Below are 23,660 nucleotides of genomic sequence, written 5' to 3' on the forward strand. Positions count from 1 at the left end.
CTCATACCAGTTCCATGATGGGGTTAACCCGACTGCCCTCACCTTAGTTATCTGAGGACGCCCACCAGGCTCGCGCCAGGCCCCGGCGACGCCATCCGGGGGCAGCCTGCACGCACGTGTCCGCTGGAGTCGCAACTTTATTTTTAAGTGACTCTCTCTTTCCAGGCTGAGTCACTCCTGCAGTGTCTATATAAAGGCTGTTGAGGCAGTGACTAAATGCATCTGGGCCCGGGCCACAACTATATATTACTACCCTCCGCCACCTCCACCCTTCTGACTCCCTTTCTCACTGGGAGTGAAAGTGAGTCGTCAAGTTTTCGTCTTCCATTCTTTTGTCTTCCTCACCTCGGCAAGAAGGGAGCAGCTGAGGTGTCAAAAAGACGGACTCACATCGTTTCCCGGCTCACCTCAGCAACAGCACGTCCTGATCGAGAAGGAGAAGAGAGAGACCCCTCCCCTCGCCCCACCTGCCAGAGCCTGGACGGAGTTGACAAATCTAGCCCACGTCAACGACATTTCGCTCCAGGTCACATCTCAAGACAGCCCCCAAGCCTGGTTTCTCACCAGTCACCCAGGAACGTAAAGATCAGAAGACATTCTAGGCCGGAGGTAGAAAAGGCAAATTAAGATGCTGAGAGACTTAGAACACGAAAGCCAGTGGATGGCAGTTACATGAGCAGCAGAGAGGGTGTCCCTTGTCACAAACTGGGCATGCTGAGTCAGCTGTCACGGCCGAGGGGGCTGCTCTTGGCATCACGCCCAAGACTCCTCCCGGGGGGCAGACAGTGAGTGAGGAAGAGGTGGTTCCCTGACCACAGGGAACTGGGCCCCCAACGGTCAGGCCCAGAGACAGGGGAGAGAGGTCACAGCACTTGGGCAGGACAGATGTAGAAAGCACAGACGCGGACTGCTAGCACGGTGGACCAGGCGTCATTAGGATTAACGCTCCAGAGATTCAGAAATGTTTAGGCAAAAATACATGGGGGGGGGGACAATGACCCACGAGAGCCCTTTAGCTGCAGTTCAGCTTGCCCCACAGAGCGAAGGGCCCAATTAACCTAACGAAGTCCTCCACGCCAACCGAGAAACATTCTGGGGTAGGACTGGGCCCGCTGACGTGGCTGACGTGACAAGGATGAGCCCTGAGGCTGGTTTATGATACAATCGCTGCATCTCAGGAATGCGGTTCTCCTCCTCTCTTGCCCCCGTAAAGGATGGCTCTTCCCAAGCTGAAAAGCAGCAGAACAAACCAAAACGGCCCCTGTGCTCTTCCTGGAAGCAAGTCTGACACTGAAGACCACCCTCCGGATGGTCAAGCGTCACATTAAATGGCACGGTCCTGAAGCAAGGCCTTTGCCGCAGGTTTCTCCAGCGAGGACCCCACCCCGGCTTACTCAGCCCCAACCTGCCTAGCCACGCCCCCCACCCCGGGCCCCTGAACCCCCCAGGGCAGGGCCAGCGAGCTGGGACTGCAAGTCACAGGCAGCGCATTGCCTGCCACCTCCCGTGACCGCACCTTAAGGGCCCCGGCTGCACGAAGCCCATCTGGGTTAGCTTTGATGCTCGTCTTGTCAGGAGCCTGTAAAGGCACAGGCTCAGCAGCCAGACCGCGCGGGTTCATGTCCTGGCTTGGCCAAGAAGTAGCTGTGGGATTCTCAGACAAACGTTTGCCCCAGGAGCAAGCTTAAAACTTAACCGAACAGACGAGCAATTCCCGGGCAGAATCATGAAGCCCTGGAGTGACTCTTCTTGCAGAGCCGGATGAGAAATAAACTCAGTTTCCAGGCGCTTTCGGCCTCACCCCTCCCCAGGCACCTGGGACCAGGAAAGACCTCTGGAATCGCACACGGGAAATGGAGAGTTCCACCTCTGATCGAAGCAACAGAAAGCAAAGGGCGAATGAGAAGGCTAAGACATTTCAAGACTCTACCACCACCAGGCTTCCAGAAAGCTGCCGCCAGCCCACAGAGCCCCATGTCACCCTCCACGTATCTCCCAGTCCCCGGCACCCAACCCAGGGCCAGGGCACAGCTGGTCCCTGCTCAGCACCGGCCACCTCCCTCTTTGATCCCCCCTTGCCCTGGGGCACAAGGAGGAAGAGGAGGGAGGAGACCCATGCGGTGCTCCTGACATGACAAACTGAAACCACACTGTGGGCCCAGGGAAATGTGTCCCAAACCAGGGGCACATGATGAGTGCTGAGGGGTCCGCCAGTAATTGTGTGCAAACACGTGCATTTCTCAGGGGAGCAGAACCTTTAACATTCATCGATATTTTAAAGGTTAAGAACCAAAGCTCAAAAAGCAGAACTGTTTATCTACAATAAGCGTTACTGAGCCATATGTGGCTTATCCAGAGAACTTTTATCACCACTGACCTAAGAGCGTTTCTGTGGGGAAAGTCTACAGCGGGAAGATTCCAGGCATACCATCCCAGCACTCCACATGCTATACGACTGTGTTCTATTCGCTTGGTAAGAAAGATAAGAAACTGTTCAAGAACAGTGAAAGAATTTTGTCCCCAGAGTCAAACCATCTAACACATGGAAGGTGTTCAATAAATATATGTAAAATGATTAACTGTTTTTACAAACCAACTCTTGAAACACTTTAAGCCAAAACTACCTATAGCTATTTTGGGTTTTAAGTACCCCAAGCTAGCTTAGAGGAGCAGCAATCAACTGCATCTAATATGTTACCTAGTGACTGTTCCAAGTTACCACTAACAACAACAGACTGGACTGGACTCTGGTGCCCGGCCTCTGTGGAGCCCTCGCCTGCATGCACACACACACGTGCACACACGCATGTACACAAACCCGTATGTATACACGCATGCACACACAGCAACCCTGTGAGCTGGGCCCTGTCATTACTTTTTTTACAGATGACGAAACTAAGACTTCGGGAGGTGAGTAATTTGCCTAAATACACATGGCCAGCAAGTCACCTGCAGTAATAACCATGGAAAGACGACGCCCTAGAAATATCCACAGTCTACAATGTTCAACTGCTGATTCTTAACTCAGTGGGGAAAGGATGTTCGGTTAGAATATTTAAAAACATTTTTCTTTCTAAAAGGACTCTTGATTGACTCAAAGAAAATGCACAGAATTTTATTCACAGGATAACTGCAATCTCCTTCAAATTAACAACTTTGGATCAAAAAGACATAAGCGGCCGGGCGCAGTGGCTCACATCTGTAATCCCAGCACTTTGGGAGACTAAGGCAGGACGATCACTTGAGCCCAGGAGTTCAAGGCTGCAGAAAGCTATGATCAGGCCACTGTACTCCAGCCTGGGCAACAGAGTAAGTCTCTGTCTCTAAAAACATTAATAATAATATCAAGTAACTACAAATGCATTCGTCCAATGACGTGACACCGAAACTTTAAAAAATTCATTCGAAACAAAAAGCACTCAAGGCTTCCAGCCACCTCGGTGCCCCCCTCCTGATGTTCCTATGGCTGCTCCCACTACACAGCACCCAGCCCCGGCCTCCCAGGCACCTCCCCTTCGCAGCCCACCTTTTTTTCCCAGTCACTTCTGGTAAGAGCTAGTCTTGGAAAATAGGAATTCCCTGATGGGGAGACTAAACCGTAGTGACTTCTGAATTCTCTTGGGTGGTGCCTAATCCCACATGTTAGACATGTCAGACACTCTACAGACACCAGGAAGAAATTTCCTCCCTTCTCATAACAAAGAGGTACTTGGGCGTTTTCATCGAGAACCAACACACTTGGTGCGATGCCAGCAAGAACACCGCCAGCCCTGGCTCCACCACACGAGGCCTCAGGATCCTGGGCCTTGTCCCTAAGGAAGACGAGGTCTTCCCTGCCGACAAGCCAGGTTTTTTTACCCTGCAGAACGAAGCTCTAGGCAACTTTCTTTTCACATGTGCAATTTCTAGAAGTGTTACCTCCACAGCGAGTGTTAATCCACTTCTTGGTTACATAGTAACCCGTCTAGTGGTATAGCCAAAGGAAATGACCAATGTCGGGGCTCCTCAAGACTGACACCCCAAACAATTCAATACCCCTTCTTGGCCCAGGCCGGGCACTTGCCTGAGGCTCCACACATGCTGTCAGATTCCCCCCGGCCACACGCATGTACTGTCAGAGCCCTGCCCCACACATACATGTACAGTCAGAGCTATACACACACACACACACACACACACACACACACGCACGCACCCCTGTGTACCCAGGAGGACTCTGCCTGCAGCTACCCACTCTCACCACCACTCTGACTTTAAGTGGCTTCAAAATTTCCGGCAGAAGATTCTGGCCCACAGAAAAAGTGAACCAGGTCACTTTCGGGTCAGGCTTCCCATGGGGCCCCACAGAGATTTCCAGGATGATCCTCAGACAGGCAAGTGCAAGGGAAGCCCCACCTCCCGGCCTCCCCAGACACTCGTGCCACAGGAAGACCCTCCATACTGCAGCAAAAGAGGAGGCGGGCACTGGCTGTGACCACCTGGCAGAAGTCAGGCCGGGAACAAGCACGATGGCCTCCTCCCACCCCCTCCATTCCTTCCAGTGGGGTTCCGGCCCCCACAGAAGACAATGTCTATCCAGGTACCCTGAGAAGAAATGCCCCAAATGCCATTTACCAACCAGGCTGCCTCCTCCCTGAGCCTCTTCCATTTATTGGGGTTAGAAGGAGATAAAAAGGCAAAGTTTGAGGCCAGGTTTTTTTTGAGTAACCAATGTGGGATTCAACACGAGCCACGTGAGCTGCCCGCCGGCTCCTGCAGGACAGGCCTGTTGGGTGCCCACAGAGGGACAGGGCTCGGTGCAGCTCGATCAACACCCGCCAGCCTCGCTAGGGTTGAGGCAGCCGGAGGGGAGGACGGTCCTCCTTCACGGGCACCGCCATTTGCCGCTGAGGAGTCTGGGATTTCTGAGGCCTACCTGGGACCCAGTTCTCTGCTCCGTGTCCCCGGCCCCCGACTGTATGACAGATTGTATTTATTTATTTGCTGCCTGTCGCCTCAAAAGGATGGCCTTGTTCTTTAGGATTTTCTAGGGAAACCCCAGGACATCTGGTCACCAAGGGCAGGGCAGTGAGAACACAAGTCAGCGGCCACAGCTAGATACAGGAACGGCGCCAAGAGCGGCTCGAGAGATGGGCGGGAAACGGGTCAGCCTAGGGAAACAGAGGCCAGGCCGAGAGCTCGGGAAACGCCACAACTGGGCCCTCCGCGAGGGTCTGCTCTGCAGCAGCTGAGAGACAGGAGCAGAGGCTGCCGCTGGCTCCTGCCTTTACTCGCCAGGCTGAACAGAGACAACACGGCCCCCAACCCTCCGACAGCCGCACACAGGGCAGCAGCGCCCAAGCAGCAGTGACTCCGACCTGAGTTTCTGCTCCGAGCAGACGTGAAGGTCCACACCCCAGGGCAGGCGGTGGCGGAGGGTAAGCAGTGGTCTGAGAGCTGAACCTCTTAGCTGCGTCTACTGCTGGAGCCTTCTTTATTCCTACCCTACTTTCTTCCAAAATATTTATTCTAAAATAGAGGGTTCAAAATTTGTTTTCCAAAATGATTCAAGATGGCACTCCCTTCAATAGCACAGCTCCTTCGAAACATTTTAAATGAGTCCACTTTTAAAAATTCAATTCACATCTAATTTTTCAGAAATATCATATTATACGAGTTAGGGGCATCTCTCCCAGAAAGCGGCTTTGCTTCCAGGCCCATTCCTTTGTCCTACGTGGAAGAACTGAGAGCTGTAGGAAGGTTCCCAGGGCCTGGGAGCCCTCCCATCCGAGGGGAAATGCAGAGGCTGGGGTCCGAGCCCATGGCAAGAGGACCATCGGGGCCCAACTGACAGAAGATAATGCCCGCACCTCCTCCTCCCCCCCCCGCCCCCGCCAAAGCAAAGCCCAGGTCTGCTCATCCTTCTGTGACACTCTCGCTTCTTTTTTATTTCTTACTATACACTTGACAGAGACAGAAGAGAAAAAGAGACCTAGAAACAGACTAGGAAAGTGTGGCCTCGGGGACTCTCAACATTGGCCCTCCTAATGCACACATGCAAGAAAAAAAAGGGAGCAGGTGACAAGGTCATCCCAGTGCCTTACAGATTATTTCAAGAAACACAGAGGCATTAAAAAGGCCCTTGCAGATTCTATGTCTGTCTTATAAGAAGTATCGGCATGTGGCTACTCTCAGATGTGAGCAGTCTCCAGACACACTCTGCCTGCCCCAGAACCGGGGAGCCAGGGCCCCTCTGCCCCACAGTGTCCTTCCTGGATTCTGGTGGCACGCTACCCCACGTGGGGCCAGAGGCTGGGCTGGGCTCGAGGGTCTGAGACATCCACACACTTGCCCGCAAACTCTCACGTACCCAGCTTGTTCAGTATCTGCATTTGGAATTAGCTCAGACTTTATTATTTCCAGACAACCTATCAAGTGCCATGTCCTCCCCAGCCTGGCTGGGATGGGGCTGAGGACATCGGAGAAAGGAGCAGGCTGTTTCCCACACATTCGATGAAGATGAAATGCCTACGACACATCGTCTGAATGTGTACCAGAATAATAAGACCCCTTCAAAGAGATCTCGAGGGCAGCCCCACCTCACCTCTGGAGTGTTCTTCTTGAACTCTCGGCTCTGCTCGATAAGCCGCTTTCTGGACTGTTCACTTTCATCTTGCCGGTTCGCCAATACCGTTGCGGTGGCATCGAGTTCTCTCTGTTGAGAAAAACAAAAAAGGAAAAGCAAGATTGTAATTGTGCCTTGTACCAGAGGAGATCGTATTTGCATTTGACCAGAACGTCAAGTAGAGACCCTGGTGGCTCCAGGGATTCTTAGCTCATTGACAGAGGAGGGGTTGGGGGGCAGCAGGAAGCGAATGAACACAATCCATCCACCCCACGTGCACTGGTCTGAGAAAACCAAACTTGCCCAGCTTGGTGTGTCGTGCATCTACATGCACTCCACAGACGACTCTGATCCTGTAACAGAACACGCAGAAACGCCTTCCTGCTAAAACCAGTCGGGCCAATGCACGCCCCTCCCTGGAGCTGCTCCTGTCTGTTCTTCCAGCTACCCCGGAGGGCGCTGGTCCCTCTGCTGAGCTCTGCCCGCTTATCGGGGCACTCGGCCTGGCTGTCCTTCAACGTGTGGGCCCAGGACCGTGTGTAGTAATACTTGATTTGGTTTGTTTTCTTTCTTTTCTTTTTTTAATTGAAATAGAGTCTCACTCTGTCACCCCAGCTACAGTGCACTGAGGTTATTCTAGCTCACTGCGACTTCAAAATCTTGGGCTCAAGTGGTCCTTCTGCCTCAGCCTCCTGAGTATCTGGGACTACAGGCATGCACCACCATACCTTGCTAATTTTTCTATTTTTTTGGTAGAGACAGGGTCTCGCTGATGCCCAGGCTGGTCTCGAACTCATGGCCTCAAGCGGTTCCCACCCTCCCCCCCCCCCCCCCCCCCGCCCCGCGTCCCCGGCCTCCCAGAGTGGTAGGATTACAGGCGTGAGCCACCACACCTGGCCTTGATTTGTTTTCATTCAACAAATACTTACTGTGAGCTTCCTCTAGGCCAAGCATCATATTTGGGACCATTAACCTATTACTAGTTTTCAAGAGGGACCTTTAAGAGATAAATACCAAGAATAACTATTTCCAATATCTTGTAAACTTTTCGGAAATGAGGCACCTGGAAGCCACAGTTTTTCTCAAACCATGTTGCTTGCACAGGTACCCTGAGGACCACCAGGAGTAGGTGCCGTACGAGAGGACCTGCAGGGCCTGAGGGCTTTGGCCCCTGCTACGCACGACCAACTGACACTCGGCGCATCCAAGAACCCGTGCCCTGGCCTCCGAAATTCTGGGAGGAGCTGCCAAGAGAATCTGTTTCAAACAAGCCTGCAGCAGATGGGCCCAGAATGGTGCTCCAGGCTGACAGCAGGAGGACAAGGACACGTTGCCGTAGCCACCAAAAGGCCTGTTTTCTTGCTGAGTCGTTTCAGTGACTAAAGACACACGGCAGCACATTCTGCTTAGACTCAAGGTGGCTGCTCTGAGTGGTTTCTCAATGGCAGGGAACACTACCCTGAGACCGAGCAGAGCAGAAACCCCACGAAGCGAGGGCAGAAAGGCGCAAGCGGTCAAAGCTGAAGATCATCACCAGACCGCCAGGAAGCGAGTAGAGTCTCTCTCCACCCCTCTCTGCCCACCTCACCGAGTCCCACCTGCCTTCCTTCTCGGTGGAAAGAACCCAGCAAGTCTGTAAGCCCTGCTGTAAACGCTTCGTCGGTGCCACTACGGGGTGGGCCACTGCCAGACAGGATGACAGAGTGCTGGAACACACATCCAGCGTGCTGTCAGCTCAGAAATCAGAGAGAGTTTAAAACGGAGGGGAGAGGGAGAAAAAACCCTAACAAACCGGCGATGGGGGGAGAAACCACCACACCAAACTCTCCCCTTAGTATTTCTGGCATTAAAGTAAACCTTGGGCAAACAAGTCCTAAAGAATAACGTGGGCTAGGATTCAAGAACAGATGTCAAAGCTATTGCAGAAAAGAGGGAAACACTGAACATTTTGATAGACCACATTTGAAACGCATCCCAGTCAAGGGAAGGCAGGGAAAAAAGAGCAACGGAGACCAATGTGGTAGAGTGGGGAGGAGAGAAGAGCAGTCCCAGACGAGCAGAAGGCTCCGCAGAAATATAAACAATCTGGGAAGGAGGAGGACTTCGACATCTATATTTAAGCAGCAGCAGAAGAAGTTATAAAAGGAGACTTCGAGAAGGGGGAGAAAAAGCCAATATTGAAATATGACAAAAAAGAAAAAAAGTCGATGTTTCGTTCCAATCACACACAGACACAGAAAACTTAGAGAAAAACAAAAGAACATGGACTGCTTTCCACAGGGTCCCTGCTTCCTCCACTGAATGGAAGGCTTGGCGGGGGTCACCCCGTCAGTGGGCGTCTGCTGACTCTTCCAGCCGGCCAGGTGCAGGATGCTGCAAGTACCAAGGTGACTGCGGGGTCCCAGCCCCGGCCCCTGGCCTTCCCATCAGGTGGGGAGAGGGGGGGACATTTTATGGGGGATGCCAGAAGGGCACAGGGTCTATAGGCCCCTCTGTCCCCCTTGGCTCCCCCTCATCTGCCCCTCCCTAGGCAGATGGGTCAGGAAGCCAGACCGAGGCGGGCTGAGCCAAAACACGTGGCCCAACTGGAGGCAGATCCACCTTGATGACGGGGCTGCAGAACCAGCTCACCGGAGGCAACTTGCTGTCAGCAGTCGGGGACTCCACAGGGGTCCACCACACTCCCTGCCCCTCGCTCGCAGACATATGCAGGTCGGCCTGGGAAACCAATGGGGGTCTCCAAATTTAACACTGTGCTGCCACCCACCACCACGGAAACAGATTGGCACAGCGAGGAGGAGAGGCTGAGTTGCCACCGCTTCGTGGAGCCTCCACCGTCCCAGATCGGGCTGGTCAGATTTAAGGCTCACAATTTTGACAGAGTCCCTTGGCGGGGAGGGGCGGGGAGAGGACCCATCACCAAATCCTTTGAAGGACGCTAAGGCGCTCTCAGGCACAGGGAGGAGATGGCTACTAAACATAAGCCAAATACTGTTTTATTATCTACCAAGCCTGCCTATACTCAAAGTGTCAAACATAATGACACATTAACAGGGGAATGTAATGCATTCAGGGAGGTGGGGGTGCGGACTCAAATACAGACCCCTTGGCCCATGAGTCATGGGACACATTTAAGAAGGGAAAAACATAGAGCCCCCACATTTGAAAGGCTTTAAAAAGTCATAAAGAGCAAAAACCCTGGAACCAACCTACACGTCCAGCAACTCCCCGTTGGCAAAGCCGCTCACGGATTATTCTGCGATGCTTAAAAAACCCACAGTCCCACGTGCATTGTGTGATCGTCAAGACATAGTCAACCCAAAAAGCAAAGTGCAAACGATGTTTATCTACACATATGCTTGCACAGGCTGAGATTATCTCTAAAAAGGCACAGAAGAAATCTGTAACCGTGCTGGGCTCTCAGGAGGGACCCATGAGGAGGGGTCTGATTACTTTGCCATGTGTATGTATTATCTAGTTGGAAAAACTGCAATATAGCTTAACTTTTAAAATACTGCTAATGTGAACAAACACATACACATGTAGTTACGGAAACACAGGTTACGTAATGTGTCCAACACACAGCCTCGTGACACGGGAACCTCTGTGCTCGTCGGCAGTGTGTCCACCTGCAGGGGGCAGAGGCCTGGGAACAACGGCCTCTTGGTCCGGGGATTCAGAGTGAGGTGAGCACGTCCCTTGTCAAACAACAGCTGCTTCTTGTACAACGTACTGCTCACTGGCCGGTCTCAGGCGTGTTAACGAGCTGGCGGCGGAGGCGGTGGCTGCCACGGAAAACACCCCCAGCCCAGCCGGAACTCTCCCAGGGAAAGGCAAAGGAGGACGTCCCCTCAGAACCATCTAGAAGTTCTCTCCTGCTGGAAACACCCGAGGGCTCCAGATCCCAGGTCATGGGAGGGAGGTCGGCAGGCTGACAGCAGGCTCAGGACCTGGCACTTCCAACGAGGTTGAAAGAGCCAGAAATTTTACTGAGAAAATGTCTGGCAAGGGCCTGAACGCAGAAAGTGTGTTCTTATCTTTCCGAGTGATCGTGGTGACTAACGTCAGGATAGGTGGGGTCCAGGGAAAAACCTTGCTCTGGACCTGCGCGGCCCAGGTTCCAGCCCCAACCCGGCCCCCGGCACTCGCTGGGCCTCGTCCAGCTCCCACCCGAGTCGTCAGGCCATAGTAGCCCAGGTGTAGACCCTGTCAGTGGCGTCCCTCTCTCCATTCCGCAAAGGCTGCGACACGACAGGAGCCCCAGAGGGCAGAGCTCGGGAGAGCTTCCGGGTCCGGGGCCCGGGCCAAGGCCCGCGATCGTCCACCGTGGGAGCAGCTGGGCCTGCCACCACGCCAGCCTAGCTGCGGGCGTCTCCTCTCTTCTCTGACACCGAGGGCTCATTCCGTGACGCTGGTGTCCTGCCCGAGAACGGTGGATGGCTGGAATCCTGTTTTCCTCACTGATTATAACTTCTAGGATGTTTTCTCTCCATTTCTGACAGATCCTCAAAGGGCAAAGCTCTTAACATATTAAGTTTCTCTCTGCCTGAACTCCCGCCTTTCAGCCAAGTATTAAAGATGTATTAAAAACAAAAAATGAAAAAAACTACCATATAACTTGCTGCCTATTTAAAGGAAATGGTGGGAATTTTTTCCCCAAATATAATAAGTCTTGTAACAACGTCAGTGATCAGTTTGGAACTGCTCCTCTTTGAAGTATGCAAGCCGGCTGTTTGTTGGTTTTGAACTGGGGGTACCTGCAGCGCCCCTACCACGTTCGCTGAGATTCTGTCTTTCTTAAGCCCCCAGGCCAGCCCGCACGGGCTCCCTGCAGATGCCCAGGCTCCACAGGGTGGGCTCCTTGCAGGCCTGCGAAGGAGGTGTCCTCCCTGCAGCACCCCTGGGGTGGTGGGGAAAACATGCCTGGGCCGACCACATCAGCGACACTAATATCCTCATTTTATTATCTCAAACTTTAACTCAAAGAATTAATTCATCTGATGTTTCTTTAGGGATTATCTGTCAAACTAATCAAGCAGCACATTCTATATAAAAATTTTAAATGGTTTTATTAGCAAAAAAATAGATCACTTGTGCAAACAGGGAAAGGCCAGTGTGGTTCCTGCACCGGGTAGTCCTGAGAGCATTTTTTGTTTTGTTTCCAACAACAGAATCATTTGACGAATGGCAGGTGCTCTGGCTAGAAAGGGGTGGTGGGCCCAAACCCACCCACCAGCCTCCTGCCATCACCGTCCCAGCCCCCTGCTCAAAATATCTGAGGACCCTTCATTCAATGACGTCACAAAACCCTAGACTGGGATCCAGGCTCCATGCCTACTGTGACCTGTGTGGTTGTGGGCAGGTGACCTCCCCTCTCTGGAGATAATTAAGACAAAGCATCTCAAGTTCCTGGCACAGTAAACACCTCATCCAGGTGCATTTTCTGTACCATCAAAGCCACGTACGTGACTTCAGATCCCAATTCATTCTGCCACCAGAACACACACCAGGCTGGGGGTTCCAGCAATGCACAGAGGAACTGGAGGCCGACCCTGACCTCCAGGTGCCCAGAGTCCAGCAGAGGGAACGAGGCAGGCATGAAAGAACAAGAGGACACAGGGGCCAGGCCGTGGAACACAACAGAGGAAAAGGTTAGAAAAGGGAGAAAATACTTCCAGCAAAAGACATCTCCGAGTTTTCATGAGAGACGCCCGTCTTAGCTGGGGCCTGTGGAGAGAGGGGCTTAGTCTTCATCACCCTCTTCCCCATCAGGGCTCACCCAGCACCCAGCACTACACTCCACATGACACAGCGGGGCCTCGGAGCAAGGACAAGCCTCAGCACGGTCATCCAGGCAGAACAGGGGGACGGGAAAGTGCTGTCAGTGAACAGAAGCCAGCCTGGCTTTGGCATGTAAGTGGTTAAAGGGGCTGGGGTGGGGGGAGGGTGCTGTGCGAAAATAACTGTGCTCAGTTAGAAATGTAAAACTACCTCCCCAAAATATGTCCACAAGCGATCCACTGCAGATACACAGATACACATTTACGTATATAACTTGCTTCTATATACAGAGGAGTCTCTGGAAGGCTACACAAGCACAAGATGCTGGTAATTTAACAGAGGGGCACTCGGCAAGGGGTGAGAGTCCTTTAAGGGCTACACTTGGGACCTTTCACATTTTGTGCACGTAAATGTGATGTCTGCTCCTAAAAGTAGACATTTCTCTCTTAAAATCTCATTTTTCCCCTCCAGTGAGACCTAGGCTTTAAAGGACTGACAGGTACGTAGGATCCCTCCTTCCCAGAAGGGTGCCCCAGAAGTTCACTCTGTCACTCTGTCCTCTTCCTGGGTGTGTGGACAGACAGTGGGCTCCATTTAAAAGAGAACCCTGTAGGATTCCCAAATTGACCGTTAATGACTTCACTTATTTTGTAAGTTTACGTTGAGAGCCAGGTTGGACCATCTGTTTCCCAAATGCTTTTCCAACACTTAATCCTTCTCCCTCACTGTTCCCCTCACAACCTTTGACTCACACCACTTGATACGAAGGTCTGAGTTACGGCTTCATTATTCTGTGATGTGACGTCAGACGTGTGGGCCAGGGTGGGTGCCCTGACACAGGACGCCCCACCTCTAGGAAAGGGGACATGCTATTCCCTGCTCAAGAGACTTCTGTGACTTCCTAGGGGGCTGGAATAAGACCACTGAGGTCCCCTAGGACCCTGAGCCAGCAAGCTGGCCTTCTCCTTATGACCCCTAAGGGCTGGGTCCCCTCCTTTCCCCCTGGACGCTGGCATAGGCTGTTCCCTAGGCTTGGAGGCTTTTCCTTTCTCTCTTCCGTGAAATGCTCAAATACCACTTCCCCACCCCCACCCCCTCCCTGCAGAAGGTAGTAACGTGCCCGCTGCCCGGGCCCTTCCTGCTACACCTGTCCTCATCCGCATCCGCTCTGCCGAGCACGCGGCTATCACCGGCCCCCGCAGGCCGGGAGCTGCAGCGAGGCCCGCGCTCTGCTCGCTGTGGGATCCCCGGGGCATGTCACAGGCAGGTGGTCAGTGTTGGCTGAGAGAATAAGCTTGGAAAAGGAAAGAAAAAGAAAGGAAAAATGCACTAACTGCTATAACACAAGTTCAGAAAAAGCGCAGAAAGGGTTTGGAGGAAAAAATCAGAAACAGTGTCACGAAGACAACAGCATCAGCATGGGACCCGGAGGAAGAGAGCCGGGGGGGGGGGGGGGGGGACGACCCATAGGAGGGGAGAAGGGACAAACTTAGGGACTCTGCGGACTGGCAAGGCTTCCAGGAAGTTGTGGGGGCTGAAGAGAGTGGGTGGGGGGCCGAGAGAGACCCACACCCTCCTCTAGCTCAGTCTCAGAGGATTCCGGCTCATGCCCCAGAGTGGCACAATTTTTATAAGGGCCCCCCACCGCTAACGCCAGCCTGGCCAAGCCCTCCCTGCAGCCTGGAAAGTCACCTTCATCAGAGCTCCACCGTAAGAATGGGGACGGGAAATAGGGGGCCAGGAAAACTGGCAAAGTCGATTCTGGCAGTGGGACTGCTAACCGTCCTCCCCAGGACAGGGCGAGCCCACTGCCGGCGCACCCAGCACAGAGCCCGAGAGCCCGGCACGGAGAAAGTGCTCCACGAACGCTGGCTGAATCGTCTGGATGAACGATGAGCTTTCTAGGTCGGTTTCTCCCTGCCGTTGTCCAACTCAGGGAACAAAAAATCGAGCAACAACAGGCATGTGAGGGAGCGAGCGCTTGCCTATAGATCCACTTTCTAGTTATCTGGGGGCTCAATAAGACACGCTGTGAGTTTCAGCCCTGTTGGGAATCTCCGCAGCACAGCTGGCCCTCCTCTCCCATCTTGGAGGTCAGGGCTGAATGAACAGAACAAAACCTCCTGGCCAAGATCTCACGGCTCGCGGTGGCTGTGTTTATGGGGTGGTTTCCCACCACAAGAGTGGATCCTGTTCCCAGAACCCCAGAGAAAGAAGAGAGAACATCCTGGCTCCAGGAGTGGAGAGGAGGCGCCAGCGGGGTGGTGTGGAAGGAAGGGCACCGATTTCTGATCCGAGGGACCCGTGTGAACATGGACTCCCACTGCCAGTAAGGTAAACAGCTTTCAGCAAGCCAGCTGATCTGTAAAATGGGTGCAATGCCACCCACCCTGCTACTTCCCACAGGATTAGCAAGAAGGTACATAGGAACCTGGAGGGTGTCTGTTGCGGTTGACACCCCTGCTCCCTTGGCCCCACAGACATCAGCAGGGTAGCAACAGTTCCCAAATTGGGAGGAGAGTGAGCACACTTAGAAAATAGCTTCACGAAGATAAACTCCTAATATCATCTTGCTTTCCTAGTTGTGCTGCGTCTTTCTCTCAAAATCACAGAGCAGGAAAAGACCCAGTTCATTTCTAGTTACTACAGATTTTACTAGACCACGTCTGGCTTTTGCTCTCTATTGGGCAAAGACGGAGAGAGGTTCTGAGCCCCCGACCCAGGGACAGCCGAGGGTGGGGCTCCTGGCTCTCCTCCTTCCCAGCTCTGCGACCCAGGCAAGCTATTTATTTACCCTAAAACGGGGACACACTGACACGCCTCATGGAACTGCGATGAGGATTAAGATAAAATGCCCAGGATCGTGAGTGAAGACTTTCTTGAAGACAGTTTCTCTTTTCCTCTTGCTATTCAACCTGACCTCGCCTCACATACAGATGATTTTCCCATGCTCCTTTAACTCTTAAAATGGTGTTACACATCTAATACGCACTCAGTATTTCTTGATTATGAGAGATGACTTCTAATCTCAGAAATTCAAGTAAAACAATTTAATCCAGTACACCCTTACTACCCGTGGCCTGTACTGTAAATGTTCGCTGCTGAATCCGTTCATCACACCCCCAGGAAACTAGCAAGCACAGTGCTTGCTTGGGGTGATCGCAGGGTGGGAAGAATGGGGTGGAAAGGGACAGAAGTGGGACAGGATTTCTCAATGTGTGTGTGCATATATACACACACATATATATAATTTTGATTCTAGACCAAGTGCATACATTACCTATTCCTTAAATTGAATAAAAATAAATAAATTGGTCTAACAAAAGCTGAGTACGAACTTTTCATACAAGCCTTTTTGTGAATTCCTCAGGATTGAGAGATTTCAAAAGAACCAACATTTTGGTTTTTGTATTTCTCCGCATCAAAAACCCACTCCGCAAAGACAAAAATGCCAGATGTATCCCACAAGCATTGCACTACATGCGATACTTGCTAGACTCTCATTTAAACGGTGAGACGTGAGAGACGGTGTCTCCGGGACGAATAACGAAATACGAAATAGGAGGCGGCGCGGGCCACGTGGCTGGAGCACCGTGGCAGGAGCACCGTGGCAGGGAGACGGAGGATGCCTCTCAACCCGAAAGAGAAGGCCTCTGCTGTACAGATTAGTTGAATGTATGAAATTACTGATATCTGACCATTTTAGAGCTACAAAAATGTTCATTTTATAAGCGGTATTCTTTACTGCTCTCTTTAGGCTGTATCTCAAAACGCCACGAAATTCTGCCTGCCAGCCTCAGCCCTGCAGACACACTCGGCTCCAAATGGCAGGGTTCACCCCCCTCCAAGCTTCACCTTCTCCGAGGAGCCCTGCACAGAGCCATCTGGGGCGTGGTTCGCGGTGCGGGATGATCTCCGGCTGCCTGGGTTCTCCCTCCACTGCGCTCTCCCTGGTTACCTTGTTCCTGGGTTAACGTGGGACCCCCTTGAGTGGGGCCCGTGTTTTCTACCTCCTGTTTCCTCAAGCTACAGTACCCCCTTCCCCTGCAGGAGCCGCACTGGCAGATTAGGGGGCCTGTTGAGGCCGTGCCCATTGTTGACACTGCCCCTCCTGTGGGCCTCAGGGTCAGCTGTGGAGAGAAGCGGCCGCAGGAGCTTTGCTGATCTGGTCTGACAGCTAAGGAAACCGAGGTGCCACACGTATGTGACTCGCCTTTGCTAACAGATGCTCAGGGGACAGACCCCTGGACTTCGTGGATTCTTTTTTTTTTTTTTTTCTTTTATACTTAGTATATATTATGAGACAAACGGGAACTTGTTAAAATTAAGCAATGTCAGCCGGGTGCAGTGGTGTCAGCCTGTTGCCCCAGCTACCTGGGAGGCTGAGGCGGGAGGATCTCTTGAGCCCAGGAGTTTGAGTCTGGCTTGGGCAACATAGCAAGACCCCCATTTCTTTAAAAAAAAAAAAAAAAGAAAGAAAGAAAGAAAGAAAGAAAGCAAGCAAGCAAGCAAGCAAGCAAAAGAAAAGAACAGAACAGAACAGAACTGTCCGTGAAGGGCTAGTGGCCAAGATGTTCATTCCTCTGCCAAGCTTGATGGAAGTATTCCGATACTCTGGCTGCAGGACAGAGGCTGAATATCAGCAAGAACATACGGGCCCAAACTCTGCAGCTGCATCCAGAGCCGAGAAAGAGACAGAGATGAGCGATCTTCAGTAGGTTGACCCAACAACCAGTTGGAACCCAGGGACCAACTAATCCGATGAGGTAGATGAAGAGGAACTACACTATCCAAAGTGGTAGCCACTAGCCACAGACTCAGTTTCTCAATTGCAGATGCTGCACTTCAAGGGCTCAACAGTCACATGTGGCTAGTGGCGATTATATGTGGTGGCACATGGACAGACCATGCCACCAACAGAAAGTTCTGGTGGACAGTGCTGGCCTTGAGGTCCTGAGGGCAACGTCATAACCACTGCAAAGGAGACACTGCCACCCCGCTTCACTGGCTGAGGAAACTGACGATTAGACGACCAACTGGCTTTGCCCAGGAGGGGACCGGGCCAAGATCTGAATCCAGCTCTGGGCGACCCCACAACGGGGGCTCTCTGCAATAAACCACCGCCTCTTCCCCACACTCAAGCTGAATGCGCTTTCCTTTCTCCAGCAAGTAAGGTGCAAGTTCATCCGTGAAAAACGAGGCAGGGATGGGGAAACGGTTGTGTTTTAATCTCTAAATAATTACACCACTGCCAAAACGAGTGACTGATCTCATCTACACTGGTAAAAATGTTTTCCTCCTAAAGTATTTGTTTCAGAAATAAGCCTTTAATTTGAAGCCTTTAGGAGCCAAAATTTCTGTCTGTTGAAAATATTTATTTCTATTGTTTGGCAGGAATCAATTTGTTAGGGCACCAGCCACCCTGGCAAAGGCTCCCTTCCACTGCTCGGGGGCCGCGCTGGCGGCGGAGCCCGCCCGTGGCTCACGAGCCCTGTTTGGGCTGCCCAGCCATGAACATCTGCCAGGGCAGACACGGGCATCAGAACGAACCACCCAGCACGTCTGTGCGGGGACAGCTACGCCTTGGCGGTGGGGGGAGGGGTCACTGAGGATCGTAACTGGGCTTGGTGGGCAACTGGCTGCTTATGACTTTCAGAATTAAAGCAGATTTTACTTAATTATTTTACGAGTGGAAGAAGGCACGTAACCCGTACTGGGTGATTTTTCACGCAGCCCTGTTTCTCATGGAGCTGGGGCCGCCCGGGCCGGGCGCATCGCTGACGTCTGGGAAGCAGCAGGGGCGTTTTGGGCAGCCCAGGCTCCTTTGGGGACGCAGCTGTCCTCACCAAGGGAACGGGGGCAAGTCACCAAGGCTTCCTGAGCCTCAGTTTTCTCCTCTGTAAAACATACCTACCCTATCTCCCAGGGCCATTGGAAACTACATGACATGGAGAACAAGAAAAAGTCTTTTACAAGTTAAAAAAGTTTGATAGGAATGATAGTTCTGACTATTGTCTTCCTCAAGGATTAACTACTCCAGCTTCCACACTTAGCTCCCTTTCTGTATACTCCGGGTGTGGGTGGGGGGTGCTTACGAGACAGATCATGAAAGTTAAAAGCTATCACAGTTACAGGTGAAGTGCTAATAACTTCATTTTGAAACTGTCGGGCTTGGTTGTTTTTTTTGTTGTTGTTTTGTTTTTTTTTAAATCACAGCTGTGGCTTGCACTAGAACTCTACCTGTGGCTGTGTTCCCTTCTCACATTTTAATTAGCAAATAAAAACTCCAGAAAGCTCTCAAAATGTTTTTGCCTGGATTTTATAAGTAAAAGTTAAAAGATGCCAACTGGCTCCTGGGAAAAACCAAACTAGTAACAGGCATCTATCAACAAGGCAGAGCAAGTTCATCCGAACAGCTTACGCCAGGCCAAGAAATACCACCTCTGCGCCAGCTTTGATTTTATTTTTGCAGTTAATTTTCAAGATTTTCGGTGCTGTGTTCAGCAGGCAAGGTTTACAACATCCTGCCATTGGCTGAGAGCTGCTGCCAGCCAGATGGCCCCGCAGAGTGACACTCGTACGGCAGAGAAAGGGAGCGTCACAAGTGATTCCTCCACTCCCTCCTGGCACCGCTACCGCTGGCTGCCATCAGGGAACCTGGGTTCTGGGCACCAACAGGTGACTCTGCAGGACAGCTCCCAGTGCCAAGAGCAGAGATGGGATTTTCAAGGGGCCATTTAAATCCTCAAGGAGTCTCCCCCTCGGCTGTGCTAGATGTGACGGACAGCCAGGGAGGCAAAGAGCTGCTGCATGAGCTGTCCCGGAAGTGCTGCTGCCAGTCTGCCCACTCTGGGCGCCAGAACAGTGACTCCAGTTGTCAGTGGCATCCTGTCCAGGGGGCCTTTCTGAAAAACAGCTGGAGGGGCGCTTTGACTCAGACTCTACAAAGCTAGCTAAAGAGCTATTGCTAACTATCTGAACTCGCACTGAAGGATGAGGACACACAATTATAAAGCACCATCATGACAAACTACCACCACCACCTAACACCCACCGCCCACAGTCGGCACAGTTCCCAACACGCTCCGAGCTCTGACCAGCGCCGGTGGCCCCCTCTTCATCCAGGCTCTCTCAGCCAGGGCACTTGTGGCAGGAAATTAATGCCAGTTACAAAGTGTTCCCAATCTCTCTGTGACTGCTCCAAGACCAAGTTCTCATCACCAGTCTGTCTCTAACTCTGTATGTCACTTCTTAATTACACAGACATCAAGGAGATTTTTCTCTATCGAGCCTGGCAAAATGGCACCACTCGTTTTGGCCCAGGAAGGACATCTCTGTATACACCATGTCCTCTGTGTGCTGTGCTTCTTGTGACTTCCTGAGGGTCAGCAGGGAGGAGAGGATTCTGATCCGGTTTAGGGGGCAAAAGGCAGCTCCCAGGACAGTGTGATCTACACAAAGGAGCCCTCCCACCCCAACCCGTCACCACCAGCCAAGACACCAGGACACCACCCACACAGAACCAGGGACCAACGCAGTCACACTCTCCAGCCACTTCCCCGCCCCTGCCATTCCATCACAGACTGGAAGCCACAGGCAGTGACGCATGAGCAGCAGCCAGTGGACGTGGACGCTGGGGCACTGGGCCCATGGGCACCGCTGCCTCCTATGCCAGGGAGCGTGGTGTCTGACCGAGCCAATGTGAAAAGGAAATATGCCACAGATCCGAAATGAAGATCAAGATCTTCAATCATCAAAAACAAAAACAATTAATTATCTTCGGTATGCTCTACTTACTAATTCTGGAACGCGCACCAATGTAATTTTTTTTACCAAGATTTTTAACAAGAGCTGAAACAAAAGAACATTTCCCAGTTTACCCCTGGCTATACCCCTATTCCTAAGGGGGTCTCTGCTTGATGGGTTTCCCTGGATTTCTACACATTGGTACGACACTTGGACACCACACAGCTGCCAAGAGCAAAGCCTCAGTCTGTGCGGTAGGAACGCCAGAGCTGGACACAGGTCCAACGGGATCATGAAGAATCTGTCTCAGAAGAATGAGTCCGGTTTCAGAGACACGTTTGCAAGGGCACACTGCTGTGAAACAAGAGCCAATGAAGCCCAGAGCATCGCTTCCACGGGACAGCCCTACGGCCCAAATACCCCAGGAAACCGCCCTCCTGCCACCCAGCCCTCTGCCAACCTAGTGTCCACTGATCCAAATTGCTCCTGAGCACCTGCTGGGCCCATGGTGGGGGGCAGAGAAGGACAAGGAATAAAATGGCCAACAAGCTGCACTGGTGCTCAGAGGGTTCACGACGTAGTAAAACTGGACAAGCGTCAGGCGGACTCCTCCAGAAGAGGGACCGAGACCGCCTGGGAGCTGAGAAGATCAGGGAAGGCTTCGTAGGAAAGGTGACAGGAGGTGGCCTCCAGGATGGGCGAGATTTCATGTGGGGGAAGGAGCGGGGGAGGGACGATTCCAGAAGGCACAGAACGGGCAGAGGTTATAAAAATAGCTGCAGTTACAGTTTACAGACTCACGCTGTGCAGCCCCCATCATTTTTCATCCCCACGACAATCCGACGAGACGTTATTGTGCCCACTCCACCAACGGGGACTCTGGTGTTCAGAGGTAAAAGTAACCTGACCAGGACCACATAGCTGTTACGTAGCCGGGTGAGACTTTGAAAGCAGTTATTTTCTGCACCTAAATCTGCTCCTTCCGCTGTAGCAGAACACCCGCAGAAGTGCGACCCGCCTACGGCTGACAGGCGGCCAGCGGGCTCCAGGGGCACGAGAGGGAACGAACTCGAGGGCTCCTTGTTATTCTAAGTGCAGTGGTTGTGCCTTCCATGTGCAGTGAAGTCTGTCTCCCTGTCCTCCAGCTCCCTGTCTCTGCACTCCCCGCCCCGTCACTCCCACCAGGAGGACAGCAGCTGCCTCAGGTTGCTGGTGCCCGGGCTGCTTTTCAAAAAGGCCAGATACTGGGGTCTCCGGCGCCATCGTGACTCATTACCTCCTGGGTCACTAAGGAAGGCAGGCGGTGGATACAGGAAGACAGGCTAGGGGCGCCTACGGGAGGCCTTGAACATGGACTTGACTCTCTAGGTGGCTGCTGAACAGGCCACTGCTGTCCTCTGGAGCGATCCTTCTGGCAGTGGTGGGAAGAACAGACAGGCGGGAGGAGTGGCTAAAAGCCACTGCAGCTCAGCAGAGAGGCCACAGTCAAAAGAGTGCAGGACGCCCAGCCTTAACTCCTGGTGAAACGGCAGCCACCAAGTAAAACTTGCAATGACATCAAGACACAGGAAAGGAAAGAAACAAGAACTGTCTCTAAAAGAATCCTGAACCAGCTTCAGTGAATAAAGTGAATACAGGAAGCAGCCCCAAGAAGAGAAAATAGGATACGCTACAACGGAATTATGACCTGGCACCAAAACGCGGCCAAGACTTCCCCAGCCCGGCTGCTGCCAGCTTTCCTCCTTGTCCCTCCCGCTTTAACCGCGCACGGGGATCCCAGAGCCAGCCAGCCGCTGACCTGTCAAATCTGACTTCTGGAATAAAAATGGAAAGGCCGAGTGGCAGCCGTAACATGGAATTTCCTTGTTTTTATTAGTTTAAGGCTCTTAAAGACTAACTTTTACATTGGGGAAAACTTCTCAAATATGTACTACTTGAAACTTAGATCCAGTTACCTCTCACATGTTTTCAATCATTCCGCTTGCCAATTTTACTAGTTATCAAAAGACATTTGCGGTTTAAAGCAGGGGAACGGGCTCCCCCTCCAAGTGCATCTGCCCTTCCCGACGTGACCTCATCCCTCGCTGGATCCCCGACCCCTTGGGGCTGCCAGAAGGCCCGGCGGGAGGGCTGGGGTGCTACTGCATCAGCACCAGCTGGGTGGGGGCGAGAGGGCGGTGTATCTCAAACACTGGTACTGTAGTGACACCGGGGCATTTCTTTTTCTTTACAAAATCAGTTGATACATCCAGCATTTTGGCCGGGCGCAGTGGCTCACACCTGTAATCCTAGCTCTCTGGGAGGCCGAGGCGGGTGGATCATTTAAGCTCAGGAGTTCGAGACCAGCCTGAGCAAGAGCAAGACCCTGTCTCTATTAAAAAAAATAGAAATTAGCTGAACAACTAAAAATATATATGTATGTATGTGTGTGTGTGTGTGTGTATGTGTGTGTGTGTGTGTGTGTATATATATATATATATATATATATATAAAATTAGCCGGGGATGGTGGCGCATGCCTGTAGTCCCAGCTACTCAGGAGGCTGAGGCAGAAGGATTGCTTGAGCCCAGGAGTTTGAGGTTGCTGTGAGCTAGGCTGACGCCATGGCACTCTAGCCTGGGCAACAGAGTGAGACTCTGTCTCAAAAAAAAAAAAAAAAAATAAATCCAGTGTTTTGCATTACTGTTGCCACTTAACATTGAGTCCAGAAACACGGGTTCCTCTTGAAACACACACACACAAATAAGCAAAACCCCAAGACTACCGCACTGGAAATAAATTTGGCTATTCAATTTTCCATCCCTACAGCTAAACCTAGGAAGATTTGGGCAGGATAACATCAGACTAGTCATACGACATTCTGGGGGTTATTCAACATTGAAGCTCGGCGTGAAAATCGTAAACCGTTTACCGTGACCCACGCCGTGATACTTACACCAGCAGAAATAAGAAAGCTTGACTTATTCTTCATTGTTAGAAATCTTCTATCTAACTAAGACAGAATCTCTAAGTTCTTAATAGAGCGCCCCTTCTGCTTTCCTTGCTGTATTAACCTCCCACACCCAGGGGAGGCTGAGCCTTCGAGGATGTCAAACCACACGATGTCTAATAGCAAATGACGTAAGAGTCTGCGCTGTCATCCAGAGGACAGAGATGGACAGAGATAGTTTGAAATCTCATTAAAAACAAAATGAAACACACCTTCTGCTTCATATATGTGTCTTAAATAGTTTGCCCGATATAAATTCAGAGGAAGGTGTAATAAGGAAATGAGTGCTGGCTGAAAGGAGGGTGCCCTTTACGGCAGTGTGACTTTCCTGCATAGCAAATAGGCTCAGGAGGCCACCAATGAGACAGGTTTGTGCCTTATTCTTCATAGGGACTGACAGCCGGCCTTACGCGGACAGGATAATACCGGCTATGCATAAGGAATTGCCGGGAGTGGGTAGCAGCTAATGGCCTGTCAATTTCTGGTACGAATATATACGTTCCTCATAAATACAAAAAGGCAAACAAAGCCACTAAGACA

General features: G+C 51.8%; 1 protein-coding gene across 6 annotated transcripts in view; it reads right to left on the reverse strand.

Moving 5' to 3' along the window:
• Positions 1-23,660, reverse strand: part of CUX1 (cut like homeobox 1) — a 362,384-nt gene that overhangs the window by 274,950 nt on the left and 63,774 nt on the right. For 5 of the 6 annotated variants that reach the window (XM_069486411.1, XM_069486413.1, XM_069486410.1 and 2 more), the window contains exon 2: positions 6,584-6,694. The exons of the other annotated variant lie outside the window; for it this stretch is intronic. In XM_069486411.1, the coding sequence (XP_069342512.1) occupies positions 6,584-6,694 (111 nt within the window). The remainder of the gene's footprint in view (positions 1-6,583; positions 6,695-23,660) is intronic. 6 annotated transcript variants of the gene reach the window in all.

Source organism: Eulemur rufifrons, chromosome 14, assembly GCF_041146395.1.
Source record: "Eulemur rufifrons isolate Redbay chromosome 14, OSU_ERuf_1, whole genome shotgun sequence".
In the NCBI taxonomy this organism is placed as follows: Eukaryota; Metazoa; Chordata; class Mammalia; order Primates; family Lemuridae; genus Eulemur; species Eulemur rufifrons.